The sequence below is a fragment of the Dromiciops gliroides genome, chromosome 2 (genome assembly GCF_019393635.1).
Source record: "Dromiciops gliroides isolate mDroGli1 chromosome 2, mDroGli1.pri, whole genome shotgun sequence".
Lineage (NCBI taxonomy): Eukaryota > Metazoa > Chordata > Mammalia > Microbiotheria > Microbiotheriidae > Dromiciops > Dromiciops gliroides.
The window spans coordinates 324,081,139-324,104,053 of NC_057862.1; the positions used below are offsets into that span (position 1 = coordinate 324,081,139).

At 42.2% G+C, this 22,915-nt stretch overlaps 1 protein-coding gene across 1 annotated transcript in view; it reads left to right on the top strand.

Annotated features, from left to right (window-relative positions):
• The window catches only part of GALNT10 (polypeptide N-acetylgalactosaminyltransferase 10), a 176,882-nt gene extending 164,829 nt beyond the window's left edge, over window positions 1-12,053 (top strand). The window contains exons 9-12 of the mRNA XM_043980315.1: window positions 2,069-2,290; window positions 3,986-4,102; window positions 5,813-5,962; window positions 7,656-12,053. Of these exons, the coding sequence (XP_043836250.1) occupies window positions 2,069-2,290; window positions 3,986-4,102; window positions 5,813-5,962; window positions 7,656-7,823 (657 nt within the window). The 3' untranslated portion in view covers window positions 7,824-12,053. The remainder of the gene's footprint in view (window positions 1-2,068; window positions 2,291-3,985; window positions 4,103-5,812; window positions 5,963-7,655) is intronic.
• The last annotated feature ends 10,862 nt before the right edge of the window (window positions 12,054-22,915 follow it).

Sequence of the window (22,915 nt, forward strand, 5' to 3'; positions counted from 1 at the left end):
CAAAATCTCAGACTCAGATGTTGGAAGACATGCTCCAACTCCTCCTTAAACAGGAAATCCTCATGCAACATGTGACAGGTGGTCATCCCATCTCTGACTAAAGACCCCCAGAGATGGGTAATCCACTACCTCTTCAGGGAGTCCATTCCACTTTGGGACAGCTCTAGGTTTTAGCAAGTTTTTTCTTTCCATTGAAATCTATTTTCCCTTTATTTCCATCCACAGTTCTTAGTTCTCTCTGGGATCACCTAGAACAAGTCTGATCTATTCCAAATGATGTCCATGGCTCCCATCATTTCTTCTCTTCTCTAGGCTAACTGTCCAGTGCCCTGAAGTGAAATTTAGGTCAATTTCTCCTTGTTTTATCTACCCTGGACTAGCATATTCCTTTCAAGTTTAAACCTGGTTAATGATTTATATGTCCCACGAACTCCTTGCTACTTCCTTCAATCTTAGGAGGCTGTAGCTTAGTGTATTAAGTTTTGCAAAACCACATGGATGGGGGCAGCTAGGTAGTGCAGTGGATAAAGCACCAACCCTAGATTCAGGAGGACCTGAGTTCAAATCTGACCTCAGACACTTGATACTTACTAGCTGTGTGACCCTGAGCAAGTCACTTAACCCTCATTGCCCCGCAAAAACACACACACGCACACACGGATTCCCAAAAGCTTACTCTTCCCACTGGCTTAATGGTGGGATCTTAGCTGTGCTTGCTCACTTAAGAGGGGCCTAGGATTTTTTAAATGCCTATTCTAATCAAGAGGCTTACAGGTTATCTTTCCTAAACACTGTCAGTAGAACTTTCTGAGTGGTTCTTAAGGGTTTTTTGTTTTTGTTTTTCTTTTTACATATAAGGTATTTTATTTTTTCCATTACATGTAAAGATAGTTCTCAACTGGTTCTTAAGTTTTAAAACACCAAGAAAATGGGAGAGCCAAATCCCATTTTGTAGGAGTTAGAACAGTATGGTAGAAGACATGGAAATAGTTCTCAGCACATAGTGGCCACTCACCCAGCATTTGATGAACTGCTGAATTAAACTGGCTTGAGTTCTAGTCCCAGCTCTGCCAATAAAGAACTTTGTGACTTTGGGCAAATTACTTTATCTCTGAGGGATTCCCTTTTCTCTGTAAAATTAGGAAATTAGGTGGTCCCAAATGTCTCTTCAAGCTCTAACATTCTACACTATATATTCTAAAGTCCCTCTAAGCTCTTAGTTGCTGTAATTCTGTTTTTGTTCTGTTTGTCCATGATATCCCCAGCCTCCCAGTCCTGAAATCCTTTTTGTCACCTCAGAGTTAACTCTTTTCTCCCTTTCCCCCTAACTCCTTCCTGTTATTCTTTCACCATCTCTGTTTTCCTTCCTTTTCTCTGTCTCTTTCTGTCTGCCTGTCTGTCTGCCTCTGTCTGTCTGTCTGTCTGTCTGTCTGTCTGTCTGTCTCTCTCTCTCTCTCTCTCTCTCTCTGTCATAATCTGCCTCAGGTACTCAGTGCCCTCATTTGTTTTCCTTTTTATATCCCATTTCAAACTGCCTTGGCTCATATCCTTTCTTCACACTAACTAAAACTGTTGGGGAGTCTTTCATGGAGATCATAGCCCTAAGATAAAAGAATAATGATCCAACAGTGAAATTTCAGGAATTATTGAGAATGTGGGAAAAAATACTTTAAGGCCATTCCAGTACCCCTGAAATAACAGTACTGAAGTGCTTGGATATTAATAATAGTTGATCTTTGCTATATCACCCTAGGACTTATGATGCATTTTCCTCACAACACCCATAGAAATAGGTAGTTCAAGTATTATCCCATTTCACAGATGAGCAGGCAGAGAGGCTTAGAAGGGTGAAATAATTTCTACAAGATCAACAGCCGTTCCTTGGGTAGAAGCTCGGATCTTCCTACAGCGAGGCCACTGCTCTTCTGTCATGTCATGCTGCTTCTCAGGATGAGGTTGACCCTTGAGATGTCCCATGGATTCTGCAAAATGAGAATGTCTGTCTAGGCTAGCTTCATCTTGGCTCCATTAGCTTAACCTCCTCTTCCTTCTACCTCTCTTCTCCCAGAATCTGAAACGAGTGGCAGAGGTGTGGATGGATGAATATGCAGAATACATTTACCAGCGCCTTCCCGAGTACCGCCATCTCTCCACAGGGGATGTCAATGCCCAAAAGGATCTCCGAAACCACCTAAACTGCAAAAGCTTCAAGTGGTTCATGACTGAAATTGCCTGGGACCTACCCAGATTTTATCCTCCAGTGGAGCCCCCAGCAGCAGCCTGGGGAGAGGTAGGTTTGGAGGAGTGAGGGAGGAAGAAGAGGGCATTTCTTCAATTTCTTATTTCATTAAAACAAAGAGCTCAGAGCTGGAAGGAAAAATTTCTTCCCTCTCACCTCTGTCCCTGCCACTTAGGTACCCAACTAACTGGTGACCAAGATCTAAGAAGCAGGTACTAAGCTGTTTCAGGGGGAGCCAATCTGCCTAATTTAATTTGGTTATATAATTTACCAATCTTACTCTGGGTGGAGATTCACACATTCAAGGTGAAGCAGTGGCCTAGTAAAGAGTCAAAAGTCCCAAATCCTAATCCTGGACATATGACCTAGAGCAACTCACCTAACTTTTCTGGGCCTTGTTTCTCCAATCTATAAAATGGGACCATTACTGACTGCCTTTTCCTTACCTCCTACGGATTTTTCTGGGAAGAAGATGAGATAGCCAAATGATGTATGTGGAAAATAGAGTAAAAATAAAAGTACAATTGTAAGCTCCTTGAGGGCGGGAGCTTTGTCTTACACTTTTCAACATATTGAATACAAGGCACTAAGTAAATAAGTAAAATCCTAGGACAGTAGATCTAGAAAGGTCCTTAGAATATAGTGCAGTTACCCCTTCCACATTGTGGGGTTTAGAGGTGTGGTACCCCCTCAGGAAAATTCTCAGAAAACTTTTTGGCCCTCCCTTCATACCAGAGAAGTCTGAATGTTTTTCTTTTTCTTTTATGGGGTGCTTATAGTACCGTATTCTAAAATTTGATAAAATATGTTGATATTATATAATACCATACATATATTTTGTGCATTTCTGAGTTTCTAAATTTTTTCTGTCATCTGCTGACCTTCACATATCATCTGTAAATTCTGATAAACTCCCCCCAAATTCCCATTTAATTTCTTACACCAAGCCTTGATATATCAAAACCTCTGTGGGGAAAAGTCGCAAGGTGGAAGGGATAACTGTACAAAGAATTTCAGGGTTAGAAGAAATCTTATAACAGGAAAAAGAATATCAGATCTGGAAAGGAGCTTAGAGATCATTGGATCATTAACCCCTTTATTTTGAAAAGGAGGACATTGAGGCACAGAGAGGTTGTGACTTGTCACAACCAGCTTAGGAACAGAACTAGGGACAAACACAGATGTCCCATTCTTTCTACTGTAACATGATACTCCAGGGCAGGGGTTCTTAACCTTTTTTGCGTCATGAACCCCTTTGACAATCTGGTGAAATTATGGAACCTTTCTCAGAATAATGGGAACTTCTTAAAATTCATAATTGAGTGCTAAATTTCAATTAGAAATTAGGGGAAATAAAGGTGTGATTTTCCCCCATCCAAGTTTCCATGCCCCTTGAAATCTATCCTCAGACTGCAGATTAAGAGCTCCTGCCTAAGGAATGGGAGAACAATGAGATGATTCCTTAGACTAATTTCCCTCGGTAGAGCTGTCTGTTCAATGGCTAAGTAAATAGTTCCTTTGACCCTGCTCTAATGGAGTTTTCCTTTAATGGGAGGTGGAGGACAGTGCCATAAGGTTAACTTAAACGTTAAGATCACCAGCTTGAAGCTTAACCATTTTGATGGTCCCCTCCACCCCCAAATGTCCTTGGGGTTCCTGTCATCATGTTTCATTCTTTCTGGAAAGCTTTAACTGGTCTTTTGGCCCTCGAAAAATATATTCACAGAGCTTTCTTTGCTATTTTAGATCCGCAATGTTGGCACCCAGCTGTGTATAGGCACAAAACATGGTTCCCTGGGCTCCCCTCTGAGACTAGAAAGCTGCGTCAAAGGCCGAGCAGAGGCAGCATGGAGTAATGTGCAGGTAACCCTCCCTTTGCGGGGACCTCAGACATCTAGAATGGAATTCCTCTTCTACAGTCCTGTAGTGCCAGAGGCCTGAGGCCCAAGTGACTATGACAGTGTCCTCTAAATCACATCTGAAGGAGAAGAGGAAGAACAATGGGAATGAATGGGAGGTCCCAGAGAGAGAGGTAATGGAAGGTCCATAATGTATTACAGACACTAAATATGAGCACAAAAGATCCCAGGGCAAGTCTGGGATGCAGATCCAGTATTGAATAGCCAATTCCTCAGACAGAAAACAGGGATTTGATTAGCACCCCTCATGGTGCTAGAAAGAGACTCAAATCCACAGAGCTCTATATGTATCAACCTATAAGAAAAATCAGATATCCTCAAAAAGACAGATTTAGTAATTTACAAAGACAAAAATAATAAATTAAACTACTTAAAGTCTAAAACTAGAGTATGTAAATTTCACTAGAAGGAGCTGTCAATAGAAGAATAAACCCAGCTCAACTCACAGGTGGAATGATCTTTAAATCATGGAGTGTTAGACCTTGAAAGGGACCTTAGGAAATAACACCTAGAACATTCAAACTGAAAGGAGTCTTAGAATAAAGAATGAGAGAGCTGGGGCAGCTAGGTGGCATAGTGGATAAAGCACCAGCCCTGGATTCAGGAGTACCTGAGTTCAAATCCGGCTTCAGACACTTGACACTTACTAGCTGTGTGACCCTGGGCAAGTCACTTAACCCCCATTGCCCCGCAAAAAAAAAAGAAAAAGAGAGCTGGAAGAAACCTTCCGTATTTTCTAATTCAACCCCCTAATCTTATAGAGGACAATGAGTCTCAGAAAAGGAAAGTGACCTGGCCAGTGTAATGGAGGAGCCATAAATACAGTCCTGGAAGACAAAAGAAAACACTGAGGGATTGGGCTGAGAATTACAATGATCATATTAATACCATGAGTCATGTATATATTTGGTTAGGCCAAACCAACCAACACATCAACTACATTGGACAGCACATACAGCAAGCTAATCCCATGGGCCCCCACCTTCCTCCTGAGGAGGGAGGTTTTATCATCTGCCCTCCAGGACCAAGATAGGTCATTGAATTCATCTGAGGTCGTTAGCTCTCTTTAAGTACTATTTTTATTTATATTATTGGACTTATTGGTTCCTCTTGATCTACTTTCAACCTGCATCAGTGCATAAAGTCTTCCCATGTTTCTCTGAACTCTTCATAGTTATCATTTCTTACAAGGCAATAATATTCCATCACATTCGTGTGCCACAGTTTGTTCCACCAGGTGATGACTAGCCATTTTGTTTCTAGCTTTTTGCCACAGTTAGTTCTTTAGAAGCCTCTAGTTTCCTGCCAGTATCTTCAGAATATTGTTCTTTGTGTTCCATGAGCATCAGCAAATCACCTGCCAGGTCTATGAAAAAATATGTTGCTTTCTTCATGATTTGATATACAATCTTATTTTTCTGATCATTGCCTACTGAATGGTTCATTTGCTGATAAATTCATAATAAAAGAGAAATTTTAATTTTTAGAATTATCTGTGCTTGAAAAAAGAATAAGTTTGTCACTGTCCCCAATGAAGAAGTCCTGCCCTGAGCCCCATGACAAGGACTTGGGGTCACAGTTGCATAATGGGCCATTTGGGCCTTCTTTCTCGTGTCCTTGTTGTAATAAAAGTGGTCTGGCTGTGTGTCCACAGGTGTTTACCTTCAGTTGGAGAGAAGATATCCGTCCTGGAGACCCCCAACACACCAAGAAGTTCTGTTTTGATACAATCTCCCACAGCAGCCCTGTCACACTCTATGATTGTCATGGCATGAAAGGGAACCAGCTGTGGAAATACGGAGATGTAAGAGTGCCAGCCTCATTACCAGCTATCCTTCCCTCAGGGCCGGTATCAGTTGTGTTGAATTCTCATGCTATGCCTAGAGCTGGTATAAGGCATCTATGAAAATTACATTGTCTTTAACAATAATAGATCAGATTAATGTAGGACTTTATGGTTATAAATACAGTATGATACAAGAGACATTTATTGAGTGCCTGCTGTGTGCAGAGTACTGTGCTAGGCACTGGGGAGGTCCCTGCCCTCATTAAGTTTGTAGTCTGGCATTTGGATAAGACACAAATGCAGATAATCAGAATGAGTAACTTCATGTGCTACCTGTTTGAAAAACAAAGCACAGTGTGAGGTCTAAGAACAAAGGTCATTATCAGTGCTAGGAGTACAGTTGGTCAGGGCAGGCTTCCCAGAAAAGGTGGCAAAGTTTTGCCCACACGGTCTGGTTTGAGCCTCTCAACATCCCCATGAGGTAGTTATACCCAGTGGTCCCTATTTTACAAATAAGGAGATGGGGATGAGGGAGACAGAAAAACAGAAAGACCTATGTGAGGTTATACAGCCAGTCAGTGGCCTGGCAGGTCCTCAAACCAAGTTCCCCTGATTCCATTGAGTGCACTGAACATTAAAAGTCAGAGCGCATAGGGGCAGCTAGGTGGCACAGTGGATAAAGCACTGGCCCTGGATTCAGGAGGGCCTGAGTTCAAATCCAGCCTCAGACACTTGACAACAACTGTGTGACCCTGGGCAAGTCACTTAACCCTCATTGCCCCGCAAAATTTAAAAAATTAAAAATTTTTTTTAAAAGTCAGAGCACAAACCCAGAACAGTCACCACAAGCCTTTCTCCCTGAGGATGACTTGTTACGGTGGGTATTGGCTATTGTCCGACTGCATCAGCTGAAGGAGCAAGGTATAGTGGCGAGAGCGATCAATTTGGAATGAGTCGACTTGAGTTCAAGTCACATCACTTCCCTTCTTGAGCTTCAAAAGAGGAATAATAGCTCTTGTACTCCCATACTTTATAAACTGTAAAATACTTAGCAATGTCAGTGACTGTTATTTATGCTGGTCTTGTCATTGTTTAATCATAGTAACACTAACTCTGAGTAGAGACCCTAAGAAGGTATGGGTTAACCCTGCTATATAATGTCTGGGTGCATTTAAAGGAGATCAGGGGACTGGTAAGGGACCTCCAACATAAGAAACCAGGGCCCCCAGCTGACAGATTAACTGTCCATAGAAACATACGCCTTGGAAGATAGATGGTTTTTTCATCTAATGTTCTTTGAAATGCTGTATGACATCAAATTCATTGGATCCCTTAGATACATCGCTTATCAGATTCATCTTCCCAGTAGCTCTCTGAGGATCACTAGGGGCAAAATGTATCGTCCCAATGTTGGATGGGCGCAAGGTCATCTCATTAGGTTGAGATAGTTAAAGTGACAGTCTAGGACCACACAAGTTGGTAACAGAGCTGGGACCAGAACCTTAGGTCTGTTTCAGTGTTTTCCCCACTGAAGTAGCTTGGAAAACCAGGTGCAAAAATAGGTCTGCCTAGCTGGAGTTTGAAGATAGTGGTCTTTCCTTTCTCTTTACAGAGACAATGGACTGTTCATCCTGTCTTTCTCTCCCTCCCCACGCCCCCCCCCCCATCCTCTGTAAAGCAAATTCTGTCATATAATTTCTCTGTTTTCCAGGACAAGACTCTGTATCATCCTGTCAGTGGTAGCTGCATGGACTGTACTGAGAGTGATCACAGGGTCTTCATGAATACCTGCAACCCATCGTCTCCCACACAGCAATGGATATTTCAGTACACAAACTCAACTGTCCTGGAAAAATTCAACAGGAACTCTGACCTATAAGCATAGCCAATATATATGTGTGCCTCTATGTGTCCCTGTGTGTGTGTGTATACATATATGTATACATGCATATATATATATATATGTATATATATATATATGCTCACACACTCCCCTAAACACATCTGCACACATATTACAACTATTTTTTTTAAACTGGTGAAGGAAAGAGATTTTTTTTAAGGAATAATTTTTTAAAAAAAAACAAGGTCACAGAGAAAGTCTCCAGAGGAAGTGGGGGGATGACTTGATCTAAAGGACAATTTTAATTTTTCCAGTGCTGCAGCACTCACTTTCTCATTACCTCTCCCTATTGAGAAGATTGAGGTCATTCGTGGAGTCTTCTCAGAACTGCTGTTCCCTCTGAACCCAACCATCCCAGGAACAGTAGGCCTGACCAGCTCTGGCGCTTCTCCCCCACAGTATGCAGCTTATTTGGGAGGGAGGTTGGAAAGATGCCCCTTTGGGGTTGCAAAGCTCTCCCAGGTGATTCCCTCAGCATATCTGAGTTTTTAGGACCTCACATCATCTCCAACTAACCTCCCAGTTATAAAAAGATCTCAGAGGGGCAGCTAGGTGGCACAGTGGATAGAGCACCAGCCCTGGAGTCAGGAGTACCTGAGTTCAAATCTGGCCTCAGACACTTAACACTTACTAGCTGTGTGACCCTGGGCAAGTCACTTAACCCCAATTGCCTCACTAAAAAAAAAAAAAAAAAAAAAAAAAAAAAAGATCTCAGAAGCTATTTGATCAATACTGGCTGAAAATGCAAATGAAAGGATGGGAAAGTCCTCTAAGTCTTGGGTTGGGAGGGATTTGAATGGGCCACGGTAGTAAAGATCATAAACTGTAATGGACCATATGTCCTACGTTATTTTTTCAGCATTTATGAGATGGATACGGATGCAGAGGCCCAGCAAGAACAGGAGTTTCATTTCTGTAGGTCTGACCTTTGGCTTACATGTCATATTGGCAATAATATAGGCTGCACCTTTCCTCGAAATCTGCTTGTCCACAATGGGAGCTCAGCCTCTCATCATTAGTGTCTGTCTGCCCTGCCCTTGACCTTCTGAGGCAGCCAGGTCCAAGGCTGTAATTTGTAATTGGTCCCCACCAGCTTGTATTTTTCCTTCTTTCACATGAAGGCAGGATTGGAAATTTGCTAGAGGTGCCTGTTTGCCATTTCCCCTAGAATTCTCCCCTTCCTTCACCCCTGATTTGCTGAGCACCACCTGCCCCCCTCCCCAAAAATTCAACTTTTTCAGTAAATTTATTTTTCTATAGTAGTTTTGTGTAATTATTTTCCACTGTAGCCATATTTCTTACTATACTAGTGACAGCCCAGATTTCTGTAGTTCTTTGTGGTTAACGGAGTGTTTTCATAGCACTCATCTGAAGCTGTTCGCACCAAGTGTTACCCTTATTTTATAGATAAGGAAACTGAGACTTGGGAATGACTTGTCCATGGTTACATAGATATTAAATGACAGAGCCAGGCTATACCCAAGTCTACTACTTCAAGTCCAGTGTTTCTACTTCACCACCATTGTTGCCTGGACCCTTGCTCAAGATGTGATCAGTGATGGCTGTTCCCTCCCAAATGGCAAGCACTGCAGCCTGTCCCAAGTACTTCATCTTTCCCCTTGGCTCACCAGAACAAAAGCCTTAATTTGCAGTTACAGCAGAGCACTAGAATCTTACCCGAAGCTGCCACTAATTTAAGCCCTAGCTTCCAGGAAGATTCTTAACTCATGATGGAATCAGTGGTGAGTTATTAGCTTCTAGGCCTCAACAAGGAAGCTGGAAGGCTTACTTTAAACCAGACTCACAACCACAACACTAAGAGTTATTTCTTGTGGAGCCTGCTGGCATGGGGCATCCCATCCTCCAGGGGGAGGAGCAGAGGGACATCCCTAGGAGGAATGATGGGAAGAGAACTGGCCTGCGAAGCCAGAAAAACCTCATAGCTGACTCCAAGTCTGTGAAGAGCTGTTGTCATGTGGAAAAGGGATTAGACTTATGTTTGGCACAAGTAGAAACAATGAGTGGGGGTTGTAAAGAGAGATCTGACCTCAGTGAACAATTCAGGTTGTCCAAAAGAGGTATAGGCTGCTTCAGGAGGTAGTGAATTTCCCATCATTAAGCAAAAAGTAAAAGCTAATCACTTTTTCATAAAGTTTAGAAGGGATTAATTCTGAAGTAGAGGCTGGACTAGATGGTATCTGAAGTCCCCTTAACTTCTAGGTTCCAAGCCTGACTCTGCCACTGATAAGTTGCATGACCTTGGGTAAATGACTTACTGTCCTTGGACCTGTTTCATCTATAAAGCCATAAACTATAAAGTAGGTATTGTAAGAGTTAAACACTGCCTGCTTTCCGGAAACGTTGAGAGGAAAGCACTCAAAAGAGAAAATGTGAGTGCTAAGTGCTATCATTGCCATCTTGCCTGACAAAAGACCTTGGGGGTGTCCCCTCGCTGACTTCCTCTCTAACCTAACTCCCAGGTTCTCAGCTCAAAGGTAATGTTCCTCCCAGCAGCTGCCAGGATTCGTGCTCAAGCCCACCAGTAGTCCACATTGGCAAGGCTCCACCCAGACTGATGAGAAGTTTCTCACATCCCCTTAGAGTATGTTCAAACAATTCCCAGAGATAATTCCCCCCCAGCAGTAAAGGGTCATTTTTTTTTTCACCACATGGTCACCAGCCCTCTCTAAACCAGCAAGTCAAAAGATAAGGGGACCACAAAACCAAGAGGAAGGCTGTAGACAATCATCCAGGTCATGAGTGGCTTTAAGGTTATCATACCCACGTTTGACTTGCTTTGCTAGTCATCCCTCAGAGGGGGATAAATAGAAATAGTGTCTCCAATTCTGCCTCCTCTAGCTTCTGTCTTATTTACAGTAAGGGGAAAATCCAAGTGTCCCATGACCAGATATACATCTCTCTAAATTCCATTCCTTAATGGGTTCATCTTGCTCAGTTAATTACATTCCATTCTCCCAGGGGCTTCCCAAGCTAATGGAAAGTATTTGCTTAGCCAACCTGCCACCCACTGATTAAAAAATAGAAATTGTGTTTGGAGACCTATGATGGAGCAAAGGTGTGAAGCCATTATTCCAATTAGTTTTCACTATTTAGAAATTAAATTACTACAGCAAAAGTCTAGAAACAGAATCTCACATTTGCATTTGAGATAAAAATCTGATTTCAAGTGCCATCAGTCATTTCTGGGGAAAAGGGACAGGTTTCTCCTATTTCAGATCGAAGATGTTACCCTGAAGAAATTATTAAAATCATCCCACTCCTCCTCCTGCCCAAAAACTATTAGTGTGTTGAACCTCAGTGCCCTTTTCCAGTGCAGACCTGTTTTCATATTCCCAATAAGATGTCTTTAACTAGAAAGGGGATCTCTAATAGACCAGTGAGCTTGAAGGCCATTCCTGGCAAAATTCTAGAATAGACTACTGAACAATGGTCTCTAGGAACTAGTATGGGTCCCCTTGAAAAAAGTTACTATAGACCAACATCTTTCATTAACCAGACTACAAGATGGGTAGATAGGGAAGATATATGGTACAGTTGTATGTTGGAATTGCAAAAAAGGCATTCAGCAGGGCAGCTAGGTGGCGCAGTGGATAAAGCACCAGCCCTGGATTCAGGAGGACCTGAGTTCAAATCCAGCCTCAGACACTTGACACTTACTAGCTGTGTGACCCTGGGCAAGTCACTTAACCCCCATTGCCCTGCAAAACAAACAAACAAAAAAAGGTATTCAGCAGTCTCACATTATCTTAATGGACAAAATAGAGATGCAAACAGGATGATCATACATTTAGATTGAGATGTAACCATTGATACAACTGGACTCAAATTACTGGTATCAAATAGTTCCATATTAACCAGAGGAGAATTCTGTAGTAGAGTGCAATAAGGATCTGTCCTTGTTGATGTTGTGTTTATAATTTTTGTGAAGATACAGATGACACGTTATCAAATTTCAGAATAATAGGAGGGATAACTGATAGCAATTGACGACATTAGGATCCAAAAATATCTGTACAGTCTTGAATGGTGGACAGCAGCTAATAAGAAATTGACCAAAGATAAAGAGGCTCGAATAATTATTTTAAGCTGCTTCAATACTGGACAGGGGAGATATGGTTAAACATACATTTGAACCAATGTTTTTTTTTAATTTTGTTTTTGTTTTTTGTTTCTTTGGTGAGGCAATTGGGGTTAAGTGACTTGCCTAGGGTCACACAGCTAGTAAGTGTTAAGTGTCTGAGGCCGGATTTGAACTCAGGTCCTCCTGACTCCATGGCTGGTGCTCTATCCACTACAACATCTAGCTGCCCCTGAACCAAGAATTTAAAAAAACAAAACCTTGGAGGGGTTAATGGACTACAAGCACACTATTAGCACTCTGATAAGAAGCCCAAAGAAAAGTGAATATGACAGACATCCTGAAGAGGGTAACTGGAATGGTGGAGGGACTGGAGACTCTCATAAGTATCAGGTCCGTTGAAGAAACTAGGACTCTCTCTTGGAGAAAAGACAGGTTACGGGGTGGCGAGGAGGAGGGTCTCTATGTTAAAAACATTTCAAGGACTATAATGTGAAAAAGGAGTTATACTTGCTTTGCTTGTCTCTTTCTGGCAGAACTATATGGGAGTTCTAGGGTGGCAGATTTCAACTCCAAATAAGAAAGAACTGCCTAAGAGGGCTATCCAAAAGTAGGCTGGGCTGTTACATGAGATAGGGAGCTCCCCATCACTGCAAGTGTTCAAGCAGAGGCTGACTAATGAATTATCTAGGGTGTGGCAGAGAGGAGCCCCTCAGCAGGCAGGAGGTTGGACTTGTGGCCTAATAACTCATTGGTCCTTTGACTCTGTGCCTACTTTTTTGGAGGGGCAACTAGGTGGCGCAGTGGATAGAGCACTGGCCCTGAAGTTGGGAGGAACTAGCTGTGTGAACTTGGGCAAGTCACTTAACTCTGATTGGTTCAAACATCTGGGGCCATCTCCAGTAGTCCTGATGTATATCTTGCCACTGGATCCAGATGACTCTGGAGGAGAGAGTGAGGTTGGTGACCATGCACAGCTCTCCCTCACTTAAATCCAATTCACTGCAAATCATGACATCACCTCCCAATGCCATGGTCCTCTTCAACAACTTCTTTGGAATTACTTAGGAACAGTTGGGATTAATCATTAAAGAGGGATGCAGCAGCATCCCAACATAAGCTGTGTCTTTTAAAAGAAAATGCAAATGTACTAAATTCCTAAACTTGAATCATGTTCAAGTGTCTTGCTGGACAAATAAGCATGAATTGGGAGAAAAAGGGGGAAAGAGTTGTTGATGCTGTGTACAATTACTGTCTGATGAATGAGTGAGTGAGTGTGTGCGCGCGCGCGTGTGTGTGTGTGTGTGTGTGTGTGTGTGTGTGTGTGTGTGTGCGCGCGCGCGTGCGCGCGCGCGTGCGCAGTTTCCAGTAGGAGATTTAGACTTGGAGGAGGGAAACAAGACAACAGGCCTGGATCCAGAAAGGTTTCTTCTTGAGCCCCCTGGGGCTCCTCCACACAAAGACTTGACTCTTCCCCTGGGAGGAGCCATGGTTCCAGAGGAGCCCTGGGTCCTGCCAACCTCTTTGGTTAAGGGGCAACTTTCTTTGTTCCACAGATCTCTTCCATCCACAGAGCATACCCTTTATCATGAGCAGCCCTATCATTTCATCGTCAAAAAGGAAATGAGGATCAGCTAGGTAGTGCAATAGATAGAACACTGACCTTGGAGTCAGGATGACCTGAGTTCAAATTTGGCACAGACACTTACTAACATTGTGATCCCAGGAAAGTCACTTAATTCCAATTGCCTCCCCCCAAAAAAAAAGGAAATGGGAGGAGGAATCCCCTAATTTTCCAAATGGATATACTCTGAATGGGCCAAATCAGCACTTTTAACTTGCACTGGATCTCTCTGGGGAATATAAGAGCCTTGTTAGCCACTCATTAGCCTCCCCCAACATGTCATACTAAACCCAGCATGGGCAACGTCCCCTGCAAAGGTATGGAGTTGCTTAACTAAGACCTCTGCCTCTTGTAACAAAGACTATATAACATGAGGGGTGGGAACTGGAACTTGACAAAGTATAATTAATAGTTGTTTCCTCTAAAGTTTGTGAAGGCTGATTCATAGGTTTTCTGGAGAACATGGCTAATCTGAAGTGTACAGGTTCCTTTTTTTTTCCTCTGTCAGTCCTTGGTATGCGACAGATAATGATGGGAGCTTTATAAATGCCAGAGCATGTTACAGCAGAAAGAGCTCTGGAACGAGAATAAGAAGACCTGGGTTCTAGCCCTACATGCCCTCCACCCCAAACTGGCTGGGTAGCCTTGGGCAGATCACTTCCCCTCTCTTGCCTTCGGTTTTCTCTTTAAGCAAACAAGAAGTTTTGATTAGGCTTACAACTCTAGAACTAGAAGGGACCTCAGATGCCTTCTAGTCCAATCCTATCATTTTACAAATAAGGAAACTGAGGTCCCGGATGGCTAAATAACTTGCACTAGGTCCCACAGCAAACAAGCATTCGAGGGAGGATTTGGACCCAAGCCTTCTGACTCCAGAACCGGTGTTCTTCCCACTATACCACAACCAAATGATCTTTAAGGTCTCTTCTAGCTCTAAAATGCTATAATATTATAAACGTAACTGGGAGACAGGTAAGAACCTGGACAAATGAGTGGACTGCTGCATGTGGTAGCAAGCTCCCCATCAATGGAAATTCCCAGGAAATGTCAGTGCTAAAAGGGTCTTTAATAATCATTTTACACGTGAGAAGATGATGAATTAAAGGCTTTTCCTAAGTCCATATCATTAATCCTGGTTCAAAAACACTCAGGTCTCCCAATTCCTAATCCAATAAACTTCCCATTATACCACACTTCCCCTTTTGTCCAACAGGATTTGGATGATCACCTGCCTGTGATACTAGAAAGGAAATACTAGTTTTTAGTGAAGGATATATGAAGATAGATGTTAGTAGTGTTGGCTCAGTTTTGAACATTAAACCTTCCTCTTAATATTCTGGTCTTCCATCTTTAACAGCTGCTAACACTTATACCCTGGGCCTTTCAAGACACCTGAACCTTTCTGGCTGTCTTGGCTTAGGTGTGTTCAGTTCAGCTAAAAAAAGTCTGGGTTTTACAAAAAGAAAGTTATTAGGTAACTAAAATGAAAAAAAAAAATAAGTGCCTTGAAACAAGTAAACTTGCAGACTCGCCTTAATTGAGTTCCTATCTGCTTTGGCTACTCCCTCCCCCAAAGTTACCTCAACTGCTACATCTCATAGTCTTAGTCTTCTTCGTCCTTGGGCTTTGGACCCAACTAATCACACACATTCCTCCTGGATTCTCTCTTCCATTGGCTTCTATGACACTGTTCTATCTGGTTCTCCAGCGTTTCAATGGGTGAAAAATGAGCTTGCAGAGAGGAAGGAATGGGGAGCATTGCGGAATGAGGAACACATTCTAAATCTCAATATGAGTCTTAAAAATAAAATGGATAATACAGAGTGGCCAGAAAATGAATACCCTTCAGTCTTCTTTGCTGGACCATCATCCACCTCCCACTAATCATGGATGTTATGCAGTGTTCTCTTCTCTCTATACTCAGAGATCTTAGCTCCCATCATCTCTATAAGATGGTTCCCAAATCTCTATATCCCTAAGCTCAGTCCTTGCATCACTAACTACTTGCCAGACATCTCCAAATCTTATCAGCATCTTAAGCTCAATATACCCAAAACCTACCCCTCCTCCAAATTTCCCTATTTCTGGTGAAGGCCTCTTCTGTGTTTGCAACCTTGGAATCATCCCCGACTTTTCTGTCCCTCACTTTCCTTGCCATATGCTACAGTTGCCAAATCTTGTCAATTCTAACTCCATAACCTCTTATACATGCATCTCCTCTCTCTGTTGCTCACACAGTCACTTAATCTAGTTCCAGCCCTTATCATCTCTCACCTGAACAAATTGCACTAATCCTGCTTCCGATCACTCCCCTCTCCAATACATCCTCCACAGAGCTACCAAATTATGATTGCTAAAACACGTGTCAAACCATGGCATCCCTCCACTTCAAAATCCACGATGGGTCCCTGTTGATTATTTCAATGACAAACGAAAAACTCTTCAACTTAGCATTTAGAGCTCTTTACACTATGATGCTGACCTACATCCCTTCACAACACTACACTGCAGCCAAAATGACGTCTGGGTATTCTTGAGCTCAGCCTTCCTTCTTCTATCCACATTTCTTTGCACAGGTGTTTCCCCCTGCCTGAAATGCAAACCTCAGCCTCTTGGAATTCTTAATTTCTATGGTGTTCACCTTAAGTACCACCTCTTTTTCAAAGACTTTCCTGATTTTCTCCCTCCTCAATTTACCTTAGATTCAGTACATATTCTATTCCCCAGGTTAAATGTAAATGCTTGGAGTACACAAATCGTCCCCAGGGTCTAACACACTTTTGGGATAGTAATTACTTAATAAATGTTTTCAGACTTGAAGACAAAATGTCAGAGGTTAAAGGAATCTTAGAACATTGAAAGCATTAGCAGGACTTTAGAAGTCATCGGGTCATCCAGTCAAGAGGAGACTGATCCTGTTAACTCTTGCATACTCTCCAAAAGCAGTACTAACTTCCCAGCCTGGTGCTTATGGTCCAACACAAATTGGTGCTTTCCTACCCTTCCAGAGTGGTTTTGCCTCACAAAAGAAAGGAATCAAGCATTTATTATTGCCAGGCACTGTGCCAAGTGCTTTTCAAATAATGTCTCATTGATTCTCTTAACAACCCTATGAAATGGGTGCTATTATGGTCTCCATCTTATAGTTGAGGAGACTGAGGTGAACAGAGGTTGTGATTTGCCGAAGGATAGTATCTGAGGCCAGATTTGACTTCAGGTCTTCCTAACTCTAGGCCCAAAGCTCTTACCCATTGAGCTACCCTGCTGCCTCTTCATTGTGGGTCAATGCCAGTCATCTTGACTTTTGTCTTGCCACTGGATGACGCTGGAGGAAAGAGTGAGGCTGACAATTGTGCTCAGCTCGGCCTTACTTAAATCCAATTCATGAGCAAGTCAAAACATCACCCTCATGATATCATTGGTCCTCTTCTAGAACAAAGGATCAACAACAACAACAGCAATAAAGTAGAATGTAGCTATTGTGGAGTCAGATGATCTGAGTTCAAATTCTGCCTTTGGTGTTTACTTAATCTTGTCACTTTAGGCAAGTCCCTTAACCTAGCTGGTCCTCAGTTTTCTCAACTATAAAAATGAAGGGTAAAGGGAAAGTGACTTACCCAAAATGTATTATTAGCTGAGCCAAAATTAAAACCTACTTTTTCCTTCACTAAGATTCTATGAACTTCCGTTTCACCACCTCTCCACAGTATCTTGCTTCTCCCTTCTAACAACAGACAAGATAAGCAGGTGATACATTTTGGAGAACTTCAGATCCCAAGAACATGTGAAGAATTGAGACTATCACCCCCAAACCTATGTAGACTAACCTGATGATTGTCCTTTAGTAGGGGGATATTTATTTGTAGGAACAAGTTTTCAATCTCTTATCTAAAATACAACATAATCTAAAAATTATTATGCTATCTACTCTTTAAAAAAGATAACAAAGGAGGGTATACTGGAAGAGGCAACACCAGAACTGAGTCTTGAAGAAAAAAATAGGATATCAAGAGGTAAAGAACAGTTTAGGGTTGGGGGTAGGAGGAAGGAAGGGGTATCAGGTCACAAAATGAGAAATCCATTCTAGTTCTGAATATTCTTATAAATAAAATGGCTGATGGAGCTTGACCAAAAACAAGCTATGATCATAAATAAATGAGATTGAAATCTTTGTGTGGTATTTACCTAGTTCTGAGACCAATTCCAAGACATAAGCCAAAAAATGTTTTGGACAAAGGCACCACTAAAATAAGTGTTCAACTTCCTAAAGGGACTACTTTGAATTAGAAAGTACTCTTTTAGATATATACATTTTGGCATAAGCAGTTTTTTTAAGAGTCATGGTTTGGACTCAAGGCATTTCTAGGCCCTTGGTAAGGTTTACACATGAACTTCCTCTCTCTGTGTGTTAAATGTCCCTTATAGTTTCTATACATGTGATGACATCACAAAATTTTCAAGCTTTAAATGTTTAAGTAAGTTTATGCACTAAGAAGTGGTCCATACTGTGCCCTACCAAATGGCTGACTATTGATCTTTCCTTTCTTTGGCTCTAGACACACTTCATGGTTTTACCCCAATATTCATTTTTATGATATCCCCCTTTTAAGATATTTGGAGCTAGGAAGAAGGTATAGAAGCCACCTTCTCCATTAGAAAGAAGTTGCTGGTCTCAGTTACAATAGGTAGGTGGAGAACAGCATCCAGAAGTTAATGTACAGAACAACCTAAATGTGACAAGTATCATATGTGGGCTCTGGCTGGATGAGACTTTCTTGACCAAGAATGAGAGTAGCAGAAGACAAAGAAAATGGTGATAAGAATGAATAAAATATTTAATGAAGCTGAAATTACATAAATGGACATACACATTTATTTATTCTGTATCTATGATTTCAAGTGCTAGCTAAGTGGCATAGTGGATAGAGTACTAGGCCTAGAGTCAAGAAGACCTGAGTTCAAATTCAGCCAAAAATACTAACTGGTAAGGTAACCCTGGGCAACTGAACTTCTCTCTGCCTCATTTTCCTTAACTGGGGATAATAACACAGACCTCCCAGGATTGTTGTAAGGATCAAATAAGATCATATTTGTGAAGCACTTAGTGCAGTAGGTGGTACATACTAGGTGCTTAATAAATGCTTGTTTCCTTCCTTCCCAGTATAGGAATTTTCTCTACAGATGCAAATAGTCTATAATGTATTGTCTTAGATCAGGGGTTCTTAACCTGTGTGTGTGTGTGTGTGTGTGTGTGTGTGTGTTCGCGCACGCGCTCACGCATCTTGAACTCCTAGCAATCTGATGAAGTCTGGACTCTTGCTCAGAATAATCTTTTAGGAGGCAGCTAGGTGGCACGGTGGATAAAGCACTGGCCCTGGATTCAGGAGGACTCAAGTTCAAATCTGGGCTCAGACACTTGACACTAGCTGTGTGGCCCTGGTCAAGTCACTTAACCCTCATGGGTCCCCACACACACAAAAATAATGTTTTAAATGCATAAAAATAAAATACAAATAATGACAATGGAAACCAATTACATCAAAATCTAGCTCTCAAAGTATTTTTAAAAACAAGTTTTGCGGGCCCCAGGTTGAGAATTCCTATGACTTGGAAGATGGCTGGGGGGATGCAAGGATGTGGCTTTACCAGAGACAGAACCTAAGCCCAGGTCATCTCTACTCCAAGACTGGCCTTCTAGCCACCAGCCAGGTTGCCTATCCTCTCATAGAAATATCAACTTTTCTAAGAGATCCTCCTTAATTCTAACCAGTAAGAGAGAAAAATTGTTGTTGAAGATTTAGTTTCCACCATTAAACTCCTTGGACAGGAACGGTACTCTATAGATGGCTCAGAACACCTAGCCAGATACCTAGACAGAATAGGCACTCCATAAAGTTCATATAAACTAATTGAGAAAAATAGTTTTTAATGCAACCGGGGGAAGGGGGGAATTGGCTTCCAGCATCTTTGATCCTCAATTTACTCACCCTCTTTTCTCCCTCCATCCCACCATAGAAAATACTATTGAATTTGGATTCCTCTTTAAGGCAGTAATTTTATTTCCTCTTTGCCTTTCATTTTGAAAGAATGATGTCTTTTTCAATGGTAACTTCCCCCCCCCCCATTCTTTGTGCTTCTGGTCTGTTCCACTATTCACTGGGGCAATTGACTATTCTACCTTAGATCAATCAGAACTCCCCTAGCAGTGATGCCTGGTTTCTTTCTGAAGGTTGAATGAAGGATCTTTTGTAATGCTTCAAAGACAATGAATTTTTAATGACTTCTCAAGATTTATAAGTGTGAGGGAGAGCCAGGGGTTTCTAACAAGCCATGGAGTCATAGAATGTCAGAGATGGAAGGGAACTCAGAGATCACTTCACCCAGACTTCCACCCATTGCAGGAATCCCTTTTCCAACATCCTGGAATAGTCATTGTCCAGCCTCTGCCTGAGCACCTCCAGGGATGGGGAAGCATCCCGTTCTACTTTGGGTTCTATTAGGAAGTGTTTCCTTATTTGGAATTGAAATCTGCCTTCCTAAAACTTCCCCCTTGCTCATCTCAATTCTGCCTTATGGAGCCAATCAAAGCAAATATCCCCTTCTATATCATAATCCTTAAAATATCTGAAAAAAGAGATCGATCCTCCCCCCCTTCCCCCCCCCCCTTATCCTCAGTGTTCTCTTCATGCTAAATGCTCCCAGTTCCCAGGGCCATAACTAGCACAAGGCACCAGGGAATTTTTTACCCAGCACCAAAACATTACGGTAAGGGAGATGGGTATTCAGGACTCATTTCCCTTCTGTGGTATTTATTCCTAATAAGTTGAAGAACCAGCCGGGGACTGCCACATAAGTAATATGCTCTTTTGAGGAGGAGAGAAGCCCCTCCAGGCCTGGATGCCTTCCCTCTTCCCTATTCATGGTCCTGTGATCATCACACTGCCCGGGCTTGCCTTCTCTTACAGCTTTGTCCAACTGCGATTGACCAGGGCAGATTCATCTTGGACTACCTGACTTGAGGCCCTGAAACCTGTAAAACACCCAGGATTGGTGACAGTGGTGCTGCTTGCCCATGTTGGGGTGTCTTGGGATCCCTGTCTACTTCCACCACAGCTGAATTTGCCCCAGATGTCATAATTCTTGGTTATGGCTCTGCCAGCTAATACTCAGCAACTTCCTTTTTCTAGCTGAGGGAACTACCTTGTGAAGACTATCTTGTTGGATTGGACTGAGTTGACTGACCCAGACACTTTCTCAAAGGCAGAATGCCAGTTGCTACACAGTTTGCGGTAGATAGGTTTCTCTACATTTCCCTCCAAAGGGACAAAGAATCATAGACAGAGACAGATAAAAAAGATCATAGATCAATTGGACAAAAGAGGGACAAATACGGTTACCTTTACTCCTCCATCCAGTATTCCCTTTTTCGAACTCCTAAGTCTTAATGGAGCATAGCTGAGTAGACTGTAGTTAAGTCCCTGAATATAAAAATACCCCAACTACTTGTCCCCTTTATAGCACTTTGGAAAGGACTGATGGAAAGTCTACAAAAGGAATTGTAAATTTTGACACTTTTTGTAAACTGGCTGTCCACCTGTACTGTGCAAATGTCATTGACAATTGGGTTTTGGCCTTGGTGAAAAGTCATCTAAACACTTGGAAACAGCTTTGATATGTACCCATGCAACAATTCCTTCAACAAACAGTGTTAACTACCAAATGCTTGCACCACAACGTTGTGCAAAGCCTTCTAGCAGGCTCTGGGGAAGTCAAGACAATCAAAAAGGGCTGACCCTTGCCCTGGAAATGCTCTCAATGTAGTAGGGAAGATGCAATATTTATAAGTGAGAATTTGATAAGTCCGTATAAGTACAAAGTGCTGCGAGAGGTCTGTGGTGGAAGAAATTGATTTCTGCTGAGAGGATCAGCAAAGATTTAGAGGAGAAGTAGCACCTGAATTGGACCCTAAAGGAAAAGAAGGCCTTCAATAATTGACAGGAATAATCCAAGAGAGCATTCTAGGTAGGATATGGTACAGGCAAAGGCCCAGAGGAATTAATAGAAAGCATTTATTAATGTTTACTATGTGCCAGATATTGTGCTGGAAATACAGATACCAAAAAAAAAAAAAAAGTTAAATAAAAGTTAAAAAGCAGTCCCTGTCCTTGAAAAGCTTACTTTTCTTTTTTTTCTTTTTTTGGTGGCGGGGCAATGAGGGTTAAAAATGACTTGCCCAGGGGCAGCTAGGTGGCGCAGTGGATAGAGCACCGGCCCTGGAGTCAGGAGTACCTGAGTTCAAATCCGGCCTCAGACACTTAACACTTACTAGCTGTGTGACCCTGGGCAAGTCACTTAACCCCAATTGCCTCACTTAAAAAAAAAAGCAAAAAAAAAAAACAAAACAAAAAAAAAAAATGACTTGCCCAGGGTCACGCAGCTAGTAAATGTCAAGTGTCTGAGGCCAGATTTAAACTCAGGTCCTCCTGAATCCAGGGCCGGTGCTTTATCCACTGCGACACCTAGCTGCCCCCAAAAAGCTTATATTCTAATAGAATATGACAACACATATAGTAGCCAGGGAAGAGTATTTTGGCCCAGGAAGTCACAGGGATGGGGAGTAGGGTCATAGAGCAGTTTTCCCTGCCTTCAAAGAATTGATTTCTAACAGAGAGATAATGTCTACATGTAAATATATTTTAAACATATAAAATAAATATGAGGTAATTTTTTGAGGGAGGGCATTGGCCCCTGGGGGGTAGAAGGAGAGGGGAAGGTCAAGAGATCAATAAGTTTCATGTAGAATGTGGTGCTTAGGGAGCAACTAGGTGGCGCAGTGGATAAAGCACCAGCCCTGTATTCAAGAGGACCTGAGTTCAAATCCAGCCTCAGACACTTGACACTTAGTAGCTGTGTGACCCTGGACAAATCACTTAAACCTCATTGCCCTGCCCCCCCAAAAAAAAAAAATAATGTGGTGCTTGAGCTGAATCTTGAGGGAAACCAGGGTTTCAGAAAGGTGTAAGTGAGGAGGAAGTATGGGGGCTGGGTTGAGGGGAAACGTCCAATGCAAAGACACAGAGATGGAAGATGGAGCATGGTACGTGAAGACCATTAAGCAGACCAATAAGGCTTAACTAGGGAAAATGGGACTAGGCCAGCTTGTGAATAATGTGAAATACCAAAAACAGAGGAGCAGGGTGCCACCAGAGCTTATTGAATAGGGAGTGATGTGGTCAGAACTATGCTTCAGGAAAGTCATTTCGGAGGCTACATGGATGATGAATTGGGGTGAAGGGAGTCAGGGAGACTGATTAGGAGGCAATGACAATAGTTCAGGTAAAAAGT